General features: G+C 59.8%; 1 protein-coding gene across 2 annotated transcripts; it reads left to right on the top strand.

Moving 5' to 3' along the window:
- The first annotated feature begins 1253 nt into the window (after positions 1 to 1253).
- Positions 1254 to 14313, top strand: STMN3 (stathmin 3). 2 transcript variants are annotated; one of them, XM_012440482.2, is made up of 6 exons: positions 1291 to 1324; positions 7979 to 8215; positions 10196 to 10291; positions 10572 to 10747; positions 11539 to 11730; positions 12572 to 14313. In XM_012440482.2, the coding sequence occupies exons 1-6, from the start codon at positions 1306 to 1308 to the stop codon at positions 12629 to 12631; spliced, it is 780 nt and encodes a 259-aa protein (XP_012295905.1). In that variant the 5' UTR covers positions 1291 to 1305; the 3' UTR covers positions 12632 to 14313. The 2 variants fall into 2 exon arrangements, with proteins under 2 accessions (XP_012295906.1, XP_012295905.1); XM_012440483.2 differs by lacking the exon at positions 7979 to 8215 and having other exon boundaries at positions 1254 to 1324.
- Positions 14314 to 15315: the final 1002 nt, after the last annotated feature.

Genomic DNA, 15315 nt, shown 5'->3' with positions numbered 1-15315 from the left:
TGACCCTCCTGTCCTAAGTGCCACCTCTGTACCACATGGTGTCACATTCTCGGGCATCAAATCCACAAGACTCACAGTCCCAGGGACGACACCCACTTGCATGCAGGGCTGGGGACTCTCCCGGCCACGCTGGGGTGTGGTGGCCTCGGGAGCCCCAACACATGCTGGGGCTGACACTTGCCCTGGCTTTCCCATTGCTGAGCCAGCTTCATCGCTCTGCACGTCTCCTGAGGTTTGCCAGAGTTTTACTCCTGGCTCCATGACTTAGTTGCTTGTAGGGCCAAGCACTTCTCCCAGCCTGGGCAGCTCCATCCCTGCAATGGAATGACACTCCATTTGTCTGTCAGGCTTTCCCTTTGGGAGTTCTGTGGAGAGGGCGAGGCAGGAGAGCTTGCCCCCCACTCACTAAGCACACACAACCCTGGCACCCCACCTCTCCATCTTGGGGGGGCCGTGTCATTGTCTCATCTTACACCTGAGAAACAAAGGCCCAGGTGTTGAGACAGTGCCCCTGGCCTTGGCCCCACAGTGAGTGAACCTCAGAGCCTGGCGGGTGGGAACCCACCTCTGTTTCACAGCAGAGGCTTTGTTCTGGCCTCACCCCTCCACTTTCACACTTCTCTGCTCAGATCCTACCCATCCCTGGGCCCACTGGATATGCCCCTTGGAGGCCTCCAGGCCAGCATCCACCCTGTGGCTGTGGCATCCTCTCTGATGGCAGCCACAGACCTAGACCCTGTTGGCAACAGCCCAGAATTGAGGGGCCTGGTTGCAGGGCTCTGCAGCCCCACCCTAGGGGCGGGACCTCCCCTCCTTCCTGGCCCCCTGCCCCACCTGCCCTTCAGAACGGGGGCTCATCTCCGCCCCACTCTCAGGCCCCACAAAGCCAAGTTCAGGAAGCAGCTGTTCTGCTGTGAGCAGTTGTAGGGGACGTCTTGTTGCAGTCCGACCCCTCCTTCCCTCCTCCGCCCTTTCCCTCTGAGGGCTGCAGCCCCTTCCCAGCCAGGCGCTGGCTCCTCTGTCTCTTCCTCCCTCCCTCCCTCCTCCCTTCCTCCTCCCTCCCCTCCCTCCTCCTCCCTCTCTCTCTCTCCTTCCCCCCAACTCTCTCTCTCTCTCTCTGTCTCTGTCTCTCTCTCCCTCCCGCCCTCTCTCTTTCCTTCTCTCTCCCCCGCCGCCGCGCCCGCCTCCCGCCCGCCGTCGCTCTCTCCTCCCCTACCCTCCCCGGCACTGCAGCACTCGCCATCAGCAGCTCCGGCCGCCACCCGCGCCTCTCCAGCCTCCGCAGGCCCCGCCGCCGCCAGCACCATGGCCAGCACCTTATCTGGTAGGCGCGGGGGCCGTGGGCTTCCTGGGGCGGCGGGGGACGAGCGGGGGCCTCGTCAATGAGGCCGGGGCCGGCTGCGGACGCCGGTTTCCCTTCTCCAACCCTGCGCATGACGAGCCTGGGCCCGACTCGCCCGAGCTAGGGGCTGCGCGCCCCAAGGCCAAGGGCAGGGGCTGCGGCGCGCGGGGGCTGGAGGGGCGCGCTCGGGACCCGGACGCCGGGCTTGGAGGCGCCTCGCCCCTCGGGGAGCCGCGTGCCACGCAGGGGGCGCCTGCCGCAGGGAGACTCCGAGGCCCGGTCGTGGGCTCGTGACCGGGTGGGCGCGCTCGCCGTGTGCGGGCGGAGTCCCTGGGGCGTCGGCGACCCTAGATCTGGGTCTCACGGAGCCTTCGCGGGGAGGCGAAGAGAGGGTGGGACCCTCCGCCAAAGCCGCAGCCGGGACGGGCGCTGCCTGCGCCAGGGGAGCGCAGGGCTGGAGCGGGCGCCGAGGGAGGGGGAGGCCAGACGCAGAGCCTGGAGTGCGGGGACCGCGCCCTCCCCACACCGCTTTGGCCTCGGGGACCTCCCTTCGCGGTGTCCGGGCCCCCTGCTCTGGCCGGAGAAGCCACAGCCCTCTGCGCCGCGGGGCGTGGATGGGGGAGGGGCTGCTCCGTTCCCAAACCCTCCGGGAGGAGAGGGGACCCCCCGCCTTCGAAGGCGGCGCCCACCCCGCCCCCTGGCCCGTCCCGCGCAGAGCTCAGCCGGAGGGGCGGGCGCAGGCCCGGGGCGGAGGGGGAGGATTCTAGACCTAGGGGAGCTGCCGGCGACCCTGGGTGCGAGGACGTGAGGCCCGCCCCTCCCCGAAACGCTCTGCTGCGCCCAGAGGCCTTAGAACCAGCTTCGTTTCTTTGCTAGGCGTCCGGGAATACGGGACGAAGGGCCCCCGCCTCCTTCCCTTCACCGCCTCCGCCCACGAACCGCACTCCCTCCTACCTATTCTTCTGCCCTGGGACCGGTGGCCGCTCCCATTCCCGAGCCCCATGCCCGCCCTGACCCCGCCCCTCAGGCCCCACGGGCTTGGGGCGCCATGTGACTTCAGCACCTGCCAGGAGGGGACCGTGTGTGTCACTGACCACATCTCCTCACCTGTCTAGGAGTCGTGTCCATTTGTGCTTCCTTCCTCTGCCTCCTCACGGGCACCCCCAGGGATACTGGGGGGGCTCTCAGCAGAGGGGACTCCCCTCCTGCCCCTCAAGACAGCTCTGTCCTCTCCGGCTGCCTCCTGTCCTTTCCTGACAGCCTTTTCCTGATGGGGCCTCCCCCTGGGCTGGGTTCCTGGGGCTGAGCTGGGAAGACGAGGCCATCTCAGCATCTGGCACTTGGCTCATCACATTTTTGTGGGCTCTGCTCACATTCTCCTTCTGAGCCCAGAGTCTCACCTTGACCTGTGTGGTCTTGTCCAAGCTACATAACCTCTCAGGACCTGAGTCTCCTTATCTGGATAGAGGTGATGGCACCTCCCCTGGGGCTTGTTCTGAGGCTTCAATATTTCAGGAAAGGTGCTTGGCCACTTGCCTGGTAAGAGATGAATGCTCACCGCACGCCAGGCAGTCTGACTGTGGTAGCCACATTTCTGAGTCTCCTGCCCAGGTAAAGACTCCTGCCGTGCTGGGCTCTTAGCACGGTGATAGGCAGCCTGGGTGACAGTGACCTCCATCTGCCCCCGGGGGAGCCAGCAGCAGCCTCCAGGGGTCACAGGACATGGTGACCTCTCAGGACCCCCTGCCCTCTCAGTTCCGGACAGACTCCCCACCTCCAGGAGCTCTCGACAGGAACCTACAGTTAGGCCCAGACTCATGACCCAGCTCTCATCTGGCACGCTGTGTGATGCTGGGTGGGACACTTGCCCTTTCTGAGCCTCCTTTCATCCTCTGTAGAAGTGAGGCTGACAGGCCAGGTGTTGTGGCTCACACCTGTAATCTCAGCACTTTGAGAGGCCAAGGCAGGTGGATCACCTGACATCGAGAGTTCGAGACCAGCCTGGCCAACGTGGTGAAACCCCATCTCTACTAAAAATACAAAATTAGCCAGGTGTGGTGGCACATGGCTGTGATCCCAGCTACTTGGGAGACTGAGGCAGAAGAATCACTTGAACCATGTCGGAGGTTGCAGTGAGCTGAGATTGCGCCACTGCACTCCAGCCTGGGCAACAAGAGTGGAAACTCCTTCTAGAAAAGAAAAAAAAAAAAGGAAGAAGAAGCCGAAATGAGCTGATAAGGACATCTACCCGGGCAGGTGGGAGGGTGGGTGTGATGTGTGGTGCCTGGATCAAGCACTACGATACCCTGCTGCTCGAGGCCTACCTGGCGCCTTTTCTGTCTCCTGCTCATGAATGATTCAAAAGGCCAAACTGCATTTCCTGGGTGTCTAACATTCAGTACAAAGAGAAGCAGGGAGACGAAACCAGCCCAGCTCATGGCGAGAATTGTTTTTTAACTCCCTGAAGTCAGTGGAGGGGAAGGATGTTGTCGGGGGGAAGGGGGGTGGTGAGAAAGAAGTCAAAAGAGAGGGAGGGGCTGGGCGTGGTGCCTCACACCTGTAATCCCAGCATTTTGGGAGGCCAAGGCAGGCGGCTCACCTGAGGTCAGGAGTTCAAGACCAGCCTGGCCAACATGGTGAAATGCCATCTCTACTAAAATTACAAAAAATAAGGCCAGGCTCAGTGACTAATGCCTGTAATCCCAGCACTTTGGGAGGCTGAGGCGAGTGGATCACCTGAGGTCAGGAGTTCGAGACCAGCCTTACCAATGTGGAGAAACCCCGTTTCTACTAAAAATACAAAATTAGCCAGGCATGGTAACACATGCCTGTAATCCCAGCTACTCCAGAGGCTGAGGCAGGGGAATCGCCTGAACCTGGGAGGCGGAAGTTGCTGTGAGCTGAGATCGTGCCCTTGCACTCCAGCCTGGGCAATGAGATCGAAACTCCATCTTAAAAACAAAATACAAAAAATAAACTGGATATGGTGGTGTGCACCTGTAATCCCAGCTACTTGGGAGGCTGAGGCAGGAGAATCACTTCAGCTGGGGAGGCAGAGGTTGCAGTGAGCTGAGAGCGCGCCACTGCGCTCCAACCTGGGTTACAGAGCAAGGTCCCGTCTTAAAAAAGAGAAGGAGGGGAGCAGTGCCTTGAGGCCCTGGGTGGGGGGAATTCTCTGGCTCCAGCTGTGTCTGTGGAGAGGTGGTCTGGAGGTGTCTGGGTCTTGGCATCCTCCCTCTGCAGTGAGAGGCAGAAGACTTGCTCTTGAAGCCTCCCCAGCTCTGAAAATACTGGTCCAATGTCCTGCCTGGCCCCTGGTCAGCCCTGCCCCATGTGCAGGCTTCACCCTGCTTGCTGTCTCTAGCATTGGCCAATTCCTGACCTGCTGTTCTGCCACCTCCAAACTGCCCTTCCTTCCTGCAGCCAGACCACAGGGGAGGCCTCCCTCCCAGGCTCCATCCTGTGGGTGCCCAGTCACACTTGCTCCTTGAGGGTCAGTCTCCTGGGGTAGAAGCTCCTCATGGGCCATCAGCTGGGAGAAGCCAAGCCAGGGGGTCTCCATGGCCATCAGATGCTGAGCCACGCCTGTGTTTGCAGCCACAGGACCCAGTTCCTCACCTTTCAGCTGGAGACACCTCATATGTCTCCTGGGCAGAGCCAAGACCTGTGAGAGGTCTGACCTGACCTGCATGCCCACCCCTGCCCCTTCTTTCCTGATGATGCAGGTGATCACACCTGCCCCGGAATTGCTGCCAGCCTTCCACTTGCTGAGGTGGCAGTAGACTGGAAGGGGCCTCCCTGGTGTTTGTCCTTCCTCTGTATGAGCCTGCAGCTCTTTGTATCTGTGAAAATTTCGGGCTCAAGGTGGACAGGGGATTTGAGCAGCTGTTAATCACAGTTTCTGGCCTGTATGGTAAACACATTCAGGGGTCTGGTTTTTGTTTTGTTTTGTTTTTTTGAGAAGGAGTCTTGCCCTTTTGCCCAGGCTGGAGTGCAATGGCACAATCTCAGCTCACTGCAACCTCTGCCTCCTGGGTTCAAGTGATTCTCCTGCCTCAGCCTCCGGAGTAGCTGGGACTACAGGCACCCACCACCACACCTGGCTAATTTTTTATTTTTAGTAGACACGGGGTTTCACCATGTTGGCCAGGCTGGTCTTGAACTCGGGACCTCAGGTGATCCACCTGCCTCGGCCTCCCAAAGTGCTGGGATTACAGGCCTGAGCCACCGCCTGTAATTTTTGATGTGTGATGAGGAAGGACAATCTGAATGATGGGGGCCTGCAGTCTGTGATGGGGATCTGGGCGCCAGCAGAGTTAGGTCTGCAGGGGCCAAGTCCCTGCTTTCCTGTCCTCTCTCAGGACCTAGATGTGTTCTGCCCCAACCCCAACTCCCTCTTGCTCTCTCCCTCCCCTGCCCTCCTGAGCACAGGGCTGGCCACCTCCTCAGCTCCTCCAAATGTCCCCCATGTCTCCTGATGTGCTGCTGTGGACCAGGTGACTGGCACACCCTCTAACCCCACATCACATGTCCTGGGATAGACCCTTCTTCCTCCTTTTTAAAATTAAATTTTAATAGGGTGGGCAGTGTGGCTTACACCTATAATTCTGGTGCTTTGGGAGGCTGAGATGGGAGGATCCCTTGAGGCCAGGAGTTCAAGACCAGCAGCCTGGGCAACAGAGCAAGACCGTATCACTACGAAGTATTACAAAAAAAGAAGCTGGTGTGGTGTGCGCCTGTAATCCCAGCTACTGAGGTGGGAGGATCACTTGAGCCCAGAAGTTTGAGGCTGCAGTGAACTACAGCTGCACCACTGTACTCCAGCATGGGCAACAGAGCACAATCCTGTCTCTAAAAAATAAAATAGGCTGGGCGTGGTGGCTCACGCCTGTAATCCCAACACTTTGGGAGGCCGAGCCAGATGGATCACCTGAGGTCAGGAGTTTAAGACCAGCCTGGCCTACATGATGAAACCCTGTCTCTATAAAAGTACAAAAATTAGCCAGGCATGATGGTGTGTGCCTGTAATCCCAGTACTCAGGAGGCTGAGGTGGGAGAATCACTTGAACCTGGGAGGCAGAGTTTGCAGTGAGTTGAGATCGTGCCACTGCACTCCAGCCTGGGCGACAGAGAGAAGACTCCATCTCAATAATAATAATGATAGTAATAATGAAAAATAAGATAGGCCGGGCATGGTGGCTTACACTTGTAATCCCAGCACTTCGGGAGGCCAAGGGGGGCAGATCACAAGGTCAGGAGATCAAGACTATCCTGGCCAACATAGTGAAAACCTGTCTCTACCAAAAATACATAAATTAGCCAGGTGTGGTGGTGGCACCTGTAATCCCAGTTGCTCGGGAGGCTGAGGCAGGAGAATTGCTTGAACCTGGGAGACAGAGGTTGCAGTGAACTGAGATTGTGCCACTGCACTCCAGCCTGGCGACAGAGTGAGACTCCATCTCAAAATAAAATAAAATAAAATTAGTAAAATTAACTTTTAATAACACAAAAAATACATGAACGGATTTTGCGTGTGAAAAAATAAAATCTGACGGTCCGGGCGCGGTGGCTCACGCCTGTAATCCCAGCACTTTGGGAGGCCAAGGCGGGTGGATCACGAGGTCAAGAGATCAAGACCATCCTGGTCAACATGATGAAACCCCATCTCTACTAAAAATACAAAAATTACCCAGGCATGTGGTGTCCATCTATAATCCCAGCTACTCAGGAGGCTGAGGCAGGAGAATTGCCTGGACCCAGGAGGCGGAGGCTGCGGTGAGCTGAGATTGCGCCATTGCACTCCAGCGTGGGTAACAAGAGCGAAACTCTGTTTCAAAAAAAAAAAAAAAAATCTGACAAGTCAGGTCAAAGTCCCTTGTGAGGCTCCCCCACCTGGTCTCCTCTCCCTCCCCCCGGAAGACGATGAGAAAGACAGGTGGTTTGTCTGGCTTCTCAGCTCAAAGGCTCTGTCCTTCCCCCAAAGGCTCTCGAGTGGGCCTGCCCGCCTTGGGATTCCTTTCTGCTCCTCCCTTGCACCTTCTTGGGCTCTGTGCTGCTCTGTCCAGGAAAGTATAGGTTACCAGGAAATTTAGGTCAGGACAGGCCATTCTCTGCACCAGTTACAGGAAGACCCAGCTCACCGTGAAAGGCTGGATTACGTCTGCCCTGTGTCCTGTTTCTTTTTTATTTTCTTTCTTTTTCTGTTTTTTTTTTTTTTTTTTTTTTTTTTGAGACGGAGTTTTTCTCTTGTTGCCCAGGCTGGAGTGCAGTGGTGCAATCTGACCTTACTACAACCTCCACCTCCTAGGTTAAAGCGATTCTCCTGCCTCAGCCTCCTGAGTAGCTGGGATTACAGGCATGCGCCACCACGCCTGGCTAATTTTGTATTTTTAGTAGAGAGAAGATTTCTCCATGTTGGTCAGGCTGGTCTTGAATGCCCAACCTCAGGTGATCCACCTGCCTTGGCCTCCCAAAGTGCTGGGATTACAGGTGTGAGCCACTGCGCCCAGCCCCTTTGTTCTGTTTCTCTAACACCAATGGTTTTCTCAGTTTTATGGCAACTCCATTTAAAACAGTGTAATGGGTGAGACTTGATCAAAAAGCTTCTTGTCCACATTCCTGTCTGCTCCCTTGCAGGATGTGGGTGGGCAGCTATGCTGCCTTTTCCTTCAGGGAAGCTGGACTCCCTCTCCTGGAGTGTGTCTCTGGACCCACACCTGCTTCTGAGGCCAGGGAGTCAGGGGCATGGGCCTCAGAGCCTCCTAGTCTTTGGGATCTGCTGCAGTGGTGGGAAGAACACAGACCACCTGGGATTGCACTTTGAGGACTGCCAAGTGTGTCACCCCAATACCCTGGGCTCCAGGGTTGTTCCTGGTGAGTGGGGTGACTGTATTGGGCTCAAAGAATTTTTTCTTTTTTGAGATGAAGTTTCACTCTTGTTGTCCAGGCTGGAGTGCAATGGCGAGATCTCAGCTCACTGCAACCTCCTCCTCCGGGTTCAAGGAATTCTCCTGCCTCAGCCTCCTGAGTAGCTGGGACTACAGGCGCGCGCCACCACACCCAGCTAATTATTGTATTTTTAGTAGAGACAGGGTTTCACCATGTTGACCAGGATGGTCTCGATCTATTGATCTCATGATCCGCCTGCCTTGGCCTCCCAAAGTGCTGGGATTACAGGTGTGAGCCACCGTGCCCGGCCCAGATGTTTTTTTTTTTTTTTCCGAGACAGAGTCTCACTTTGTCACCCAGGCTGGAGTGCAGTGGCACTATCTCGGCTCACTGCAACCTCTACCTCCTGGGTTAAAGCGATTCTCCTGCCTCAGCCTCTCGAGTAGCTGGGATTGTAGATGGACACCACATGCCTGGGTAATTTTTGTATTTTTAGTAGAGATGGGGTTTCATCATGTTGGCCAGGTTCATCCCGAACTCCTGACCTTGGCCTCCCAAAGTGCTGGGCTGACAGGCATGAGCCACCAGCCCAGCGGAGAGGCCTGCTGAGCATTAGTGAGAAAGTGGGCCAGTGTGTCTGCTTAGGAGCGAGGCACGCCCTGAATAGGCTGAAAGAGATAATTATTTTCACTGTGAGAGCAGGCGCCACCTTCCCCTTGCCCTGACAGGGCGCAGGGCCACAAGAGCCCAGCTTGCTTCTGGGTTTGGTTGGGCAGCAGGCACACTGGCTGGCGGGCACTTGATTGACATGAAGGGGCAAGAGGGCTGGCCGTGGTGCTGAACGGACAGCTCCCTTCCCTTCGCTCTTGGTGGCATCAGTGGCCCAAGCCCAGCCCTAGATGGGCAGAGAGCATGTGCCTGGTGAGGGCCTGGTTTCATCTCAGGGTGACCACACGATCATCAGGAAGGAGAAAGGAGGGTCTGAGGGCTTCCTCCAGGTTTACAGTCCAAGAAAGTGCCGCCCACAGATGGTTTGCATCTGTGCTGGTCCCGTCAGGAGCTAATCTTGTCTGCCTGAGCTGGTGAGGGCGCGGGAAGGAGGAGGAGGGGAGAGGGAAATAGCGGGGCAGAGGGAGCTAAGGGTCAGAGAGACACACAGCGGCACGGAATCGAAGAAAGACGTGCTCAGAGGGAAAGACACAGTGACAAGGAATTGCACGTGCTCAGAGACAAAGACAGAGTCAGGGGCTCCCCCCGGAGACACAGAGAAATACATGGACAGTGACAGAGTCAGACAGACAGAAGGTGAATAGACCCAGACAGAGGCGGCGACGTTGTCAGTTTGGGCGGGTACCTGAGACTGAGTGGTTTACAGGTGACAGGAACTTATCTCCCGCAGCTCTGGAAGCCAGAAAGTCCAGGATCACGGTGCCTGGAGAGGTCTCGCCTCCTGGTGCATAGGCGGCATCTTCTGGCTGTGTCCTCATGTGATGGGAGAGCGAGGGAGCTCTCTGGGGTCTCCTCTGGGGCCATTCAGGAGGGCTCTACCCTCATGACCTAACCCCCTCCCAATGCCCCACCTCCTCATACAGGCACCTTGGGGTTAGGATTTCAACATATGAATTTTTGGGAACGCAAACATTTGATCACAGCAGGCAGGGAGAAAGATGGAGGAACAAGTCAGTGTGGAAGATGAGACAGACTTTAGTAAGAGAGAGGAAAAGGGGGCAGAGGCGGAGGGCAAGAGAGACAGAGGGCAGGGTACACCACGGAGACAGAGCCAGCGCCCGCGGGCAAAAGAGTGGGAGGAGGGACGAAGGGGCCGGCGGTGTGCAGACACACGAGAGCGTGCTGGGCAGGCCTGTGTCTCACAGACACGCCAGAGGCAGCCGTGGGGAGGGAAAAACGCGAGCCCAGGTGGGCAAGCCTCAGCGGCGCTTGCTCAGCCCAGTCTCGTGCCCACAGCCTACAAGGAGAAGATGAAGGAGCTGTCCGTGCTGTCTCTCATCTGCTCCTGCTTCTACACACAGCCGCACCCCAACACCGTCTACCAGTACGGGGGTGAGTGCCCGGCTGCCGCCCGCCCTGCCCTGCGGTGCCTGCCCACCTCGATTTTCCCCCACCTCCGTCGGTCTCTCTGAACTCCCGGCCTGGCTGGCTTCTGGAGAGGGAGGTTCTGGGGGGAAGGGGCCCTCCTGGGGGCTGAGGCCTGGGATTCCGGTGGGAGTAGCCACCCGCTTTCACCCAGCCCTGTGGTTGGATGTGTGCCGGGAGCATCCCGCTCAGCCCGCGCCATGCTCTAGCTGCGCCTCTGAAGCTCCACTCTGGTCTTGCCCTGCAGACATGGAGGTGAAGCAGCTGGACAAGCGGGCCTCTGGCCAGAGCTTCGAGGTCATCCTCAAGTCCCCTTCCGACCTGTCTCCGGAGAGCCCAATGCTCTCCTCCCCACCCAAGAAGAAGGACGCCTCCCTGGAGGAGCTGCAAAAGCGGCTGGAGGCAGCTGAGGAGCGGAGGAAGGCAAGGAGTCCTCCCACCCCCCCACCGAGCTCCGACAGAGGAGGCCCATGGGCACAGGGCCTGCAAGACGCAGGGTGCTCCGGACCGGGCTTGGCCAGAGGCTCGGCCTGGGGTGGGAGGGGCTGGCTCCCTCAGCCTCTTCCTGAGAGATAAGAATGGGATGGGGAGAGGCTGGGCGTCGTGACTCACACCTGTAATCTCAGCACTTTGGGAGGTTGAGGCAGGTGGATCATGAGGTCTGGAGTTTGAGACCAGACTGGCCAACATGGTGAAACCCTGTCTCTACTAAAAATACAAAAATTAGATGGGCGTGGTGGCGCACGCCTGTAATCCCATCTACTAGGAAGCTGAGGCAGGGGAATTGCTTAAACCCAGGAGGCAGAGGATGCAGTGAGCTGAGATCGCGCCACTGCACTCCAGCCTGGGCTGGGGCCCTGGGCGCAGACAGGACCGCGGGACCGCGCGCGGGGGCAGAGGAGGGAGGGGCAGAGGTGGGTGGCGCAGGAGAGGGGTAGAGGGGGCGGGGCCGAGGGGGCGGGGCAGAAGGGGGCGGGGCGGGGGCCGAGCGGGGCGGGGCAGGCCCTCGGCCGGGGAGCTCGACCCTCTGGCCCTGCGCAGCCCACAGGCCGGATGGCGAGCGAGGGTTCCCAGGACAGCGCCCGGGGGTGGGTAGGTGGAGGCGCCAGGTGAGGCGGGCAGGCTCTAGGCGGGAGGCGGAGGGCAGGGAGGCGGGAGTCGGGGCGGGCAGGGCCCGGGGTCTGCTCTCATGCGCGCCTGCCTGCCCTGCACAGACGCAGGAGGCGCAGGTGCTGAAGCAGCTGGCGGAGCGGCGCGAGCACGAGCGCGAGGTGCTGCACAAGGCGCTGGAGGAGAACAACAACTTCAGCCGCCAGGCGGAGGAGAAGCTCAACTACAAGATGGAACTCAGCAAGGAGATCCGCGAGGCGCACCTGGCTGCACTGCGCGAGCGGCTGCGCGAGAAGGTGCGGAGTTCGGAGCGGACAGGGAGCGGGGCGGAGCTCGGAGGGGCGGGGTTCGGAGCGGACGCGGCGGGGGAGGAGCTTGGAGGGCCGGGGCTCGGAGTGTACAGGGGCGGGGCGGAGCTCGGAGGGGCGGGGTTCGGAGCGGACGAGGCGGGGCGGAGCTCGGAGGGGCGATGCAGACCTCGGATGGGCGGGGTTCGGAGTGGACGTGGCGGGGCGGAGCTTGGGGGGCGGGGCTCGGAGTGGACGGGGGCGGGCCGGGGCACTGGGCCGGGCGGAGCTCGGAGGGGCGGGCTTCGGAGCGGACAGGGGGCGGGGCGGAGTTCGGAGCGGCCGGGGCGGGGGCGGAGCTTGGAGGGCCGGGGCTCGGAGTGGACGGGGCGGGGCGGAGCTTGGAGGGGCGGGGCTCGGAGTGGACGGGCGGGGCGGGGCGGGGCTAGTATTAAACAAGGGTCGGGGCACCGGGCCGGGCGGAGCTCGGAGGGGCGCGGAGCACGGCCGGGGAACCCGAGGCGATGCGCTGGGTTGGGGTTCGGGGGCCCATCCCGTGCTTCCTGGGCGAATCCAGCAGCACTCGAAGCAGGCCCAGAGTCTGGTCCTGGTGGGACACGGCCACTAGCCGCGGTACTAGATGGGTGAAGTTGATGAAGTTGGAAGTGCTCCGGAGGCGGCTCGGGGCCCAGCCAGTTCCCCAGAGTCCCGTCTTGGGCCCCGGCCCTGCTCTCGGCCTCCCAGGCGCTCCCGCCCCCTCGACTGTGGGTCTTGCCGGAGCCCAGCTCGCGTGAGGCCCGGAGTCGCCCCAGCCACCCCGCCCTCAGGCCCTCCCGCCCCTGTCCCGCAGGAGCTGCACGCCGCCGAGGTGCGAAGGAACAAGGAGCAGCGGGAGGAGATGTCGGGCTAAGGATCCGGCACGGGCGGCGCCCGGAGCCTGCGACAGAACACGTCGGGTTTTGGTTTTGTTACGTTCACCTCTGTCTAGATGCAACTTTTGTTCCTGCGTCCCCCACCCCCACCCCCGCCCCAGCTTCACGCTTCTCTTCCGCACTCAGCCACCCCGCCTTGTCCTCGTGATGAGTCGCTGACCACGGCTTCCCCTGCAGGAGCCGCCGGGCGTGAGACGCTGCCTCTCGGTGCAGACACCAGGCTGATCGCAGCTGGGTCCCCCGGGGGCTCCGTGGCAGATGTGGTGGTGACCGTGGTCAACCCAGGGCGGTGGCGTGGGATCGCGGGTCTTTGCCCTGGGCTGTCTGGTCAGCATGTGCAGGTCAGGGCAGGTCCTCTGAGCCGGCGCCCCGGGCCAACAGGCGAGGCTACAGCACCTGCCGTCTTTCTATGGAGGAGGAGAGGCGGGGAGGGGGTGATGGTGCCTGGGAGCCTGCGTGGGCAGTGGAGCCTGTGGAACTGGCAGGTGGGTGGGTGGGGGCTGCAGTTCTCCTTAACATGGTTGTACGGCCATCCTCTGAGACCACCTGGCCTGAGGTGGACACCCTGGGCCTTCCTGGAAGCCTGCACTGGGGGCCTGGCCTGAGTCTGCTAGGGAATGGGCATTCTCTGCCACGGACCCATGAGCAGGCTGCCATACTCTAGAGGGTTGTGGGCAGCATGGGCAGTCACCCACTCAGAAGTGCAAGAGTTCCGGAGAGCCCCTGCTCCAGGAACCTGTGTGGGACAGCCCGTCCCCTCCCCACCAGGGCTTTGCAGATGCCTGTGAAAGACCCATCCTTAGAGCCCTTTGGAGTGCAGTCCCTCCCATGCCCTCTGCCCTGGTAGACACCGCTCCTGGCCATGGGGCTTTTAGGCTTTCTTTGGGTCAGGTGGAAGTGGCAGCCACAAGTCCTCCTCAGGGAGCCCCAAGGGGGATCTTGTGGGACCACTGCCCACAGATCCAGGCATTGGAAGGGCAGTGGGTGAGATTCCTCAGCCACCCCCCTACACCCTCCCCACTCGGCACCCAGAGCAGGTTGAGGGTTGAGGCCTGGCTCTAGGCCTCTCCTGGCCATGCCTTCTGGGCTGGGTTCCTTCTCTCCCTTGGATGCCCAGTGCTGACCTTGGAGGATGGTCAGCTGGAGGACCGGGGTGCGGGGGGCTGTCTTTTGTCACTGCAGCATCCCCCACTTCTCCATGGAAGCCTCATCCCAAAGCTGCTGCCCGGCCACTTGCCATAGAATGTGAAGGGGCAGCTGAGTTATCTTAGGACCCAGAGCCAGGGCCTTCAGCTTCCATCCTGCGGGAGGCCTTGGCTGGGGCACTGCCAGCCTTCCAGGCCCACACTAGGGAGCATGGGAGGATCCTGACCCCTGCAGGGCTCAGGGGTCAGCAGGGACCCATTGCCCCATCTCCCTCTCCCCACCGAGACAGCCGCAGAGGGAGCAGCCAGCGGGATGGGAACCCACGGCTGCCCACATGTGGCTTTTGTGGGACTCAGAAAGGGAAGCGGAACTGAGGGCTGGGATTCTCCTTACAGTGGCAGCTTTCATAGCGAAAGCCTAGTGTAATATGCACCCATCTCATCCACGTAGTAAAGTGAACTTAAAAATTAAATCAAATGAACAATTAAATAAAAAAACACCTGTGTGTTTAAGATGTGGTTGAACTGTCTGCATGTGTCCTGAGCCTGTGGGGCTGGGGAGGGGCTGCGGGCTCCCTGTCTGGGAGTGAGTTCCTGCTCTGTAACTCCAGACCGAAGCTGGTTGTCAATCTTACTTTATCACCACGATTTTGAATTGTTCTAGTGACAATGGTGATTTTAAGATGTAAGCATGTAAACCACACACAAGCCCACTTGCCTCTCTGGAATCCACGGGGTGAGTCTTCAGGGTGGGGTGGGGCAGGGCCCTCTGCTGTGGGTAGGGCTGGCTGAGACCTCCCTGCCCTCCCTCAGGACTGAGCCCTCCTCAGGGGCTTCCTGTTGTTCAGGACTCTGTGGCCCAGACGCTGCCCAGGAGGAAAGGGCAGGGCCTGTGTCTGCATCTGAGGCTGGAGCCTCAAGGCTGTGGACTTCCTGACATGGGGTGGCTGCTATGAGACCCCTGGAGCTGCACCCCACTGTTCTGTGGACTTGCCGCATTCACTCCCTTCTCTCCTGGACAGCTGGTTGTTCACTCACAGGTCTGGACCCAGGAGGGCGGACAGAGTAATAAAAAGACAGGAAGAAGACATTCTGGCCGGGCTCCAAGGCTCACACCTGTAATCCCGGCACTTTGGGAGGCCGAGGTCAGGAGTTTGAGACCAGCCTGACCAATATGGTGAAACCCCATCTCTACTAAAAATACAAAATTAGCTGGGTATGGTGGCATGCGCCTGTAGTCCCAGCTACTCTGGATGCTGAGGCAGGAGAATCTCTTGAACAGGGGAGGCGGAGGCTGCAGTGAGCTGAGATTGTGCCATTGCACTCCAGCCTGGGTGACAGAGTGAGACTCTGACTGGTGGTGGACATGCCTACCCCAATAAACAGCCAGGGCCCCCCTGCTAGGAGTAAGGTGGACGTCTAAACTTTCTGTGCTGACGCTGTGCCCTGGAAAGCATCTGCTCCCCACAGCCCCAAGAGACCCAGCTTCCCCCTCTCCCAGGGCAGTCCTGGTGGCA

Source organism: Aotus nancymaae, unplaced genomic scaffold (assembly GCF_030222135.1).
Source record: "Aotus nancymaae isolate 86718 unplaced genomic scaffold, 86718_ANA_hifiasm-v0.15.2.pri h1tg000029l, whole genome shotgun sequence".
Lineage (NCBI taxonomy): Eukaryota > Metazoa > Chordata > Mammalia > Primates > Aotidae > Aotus > Aotus nancymaae.
Note: the sequence above shows the minus strand (reverse complement) of the source record. Positions and strands in the feature narration are given on the sequence as shown.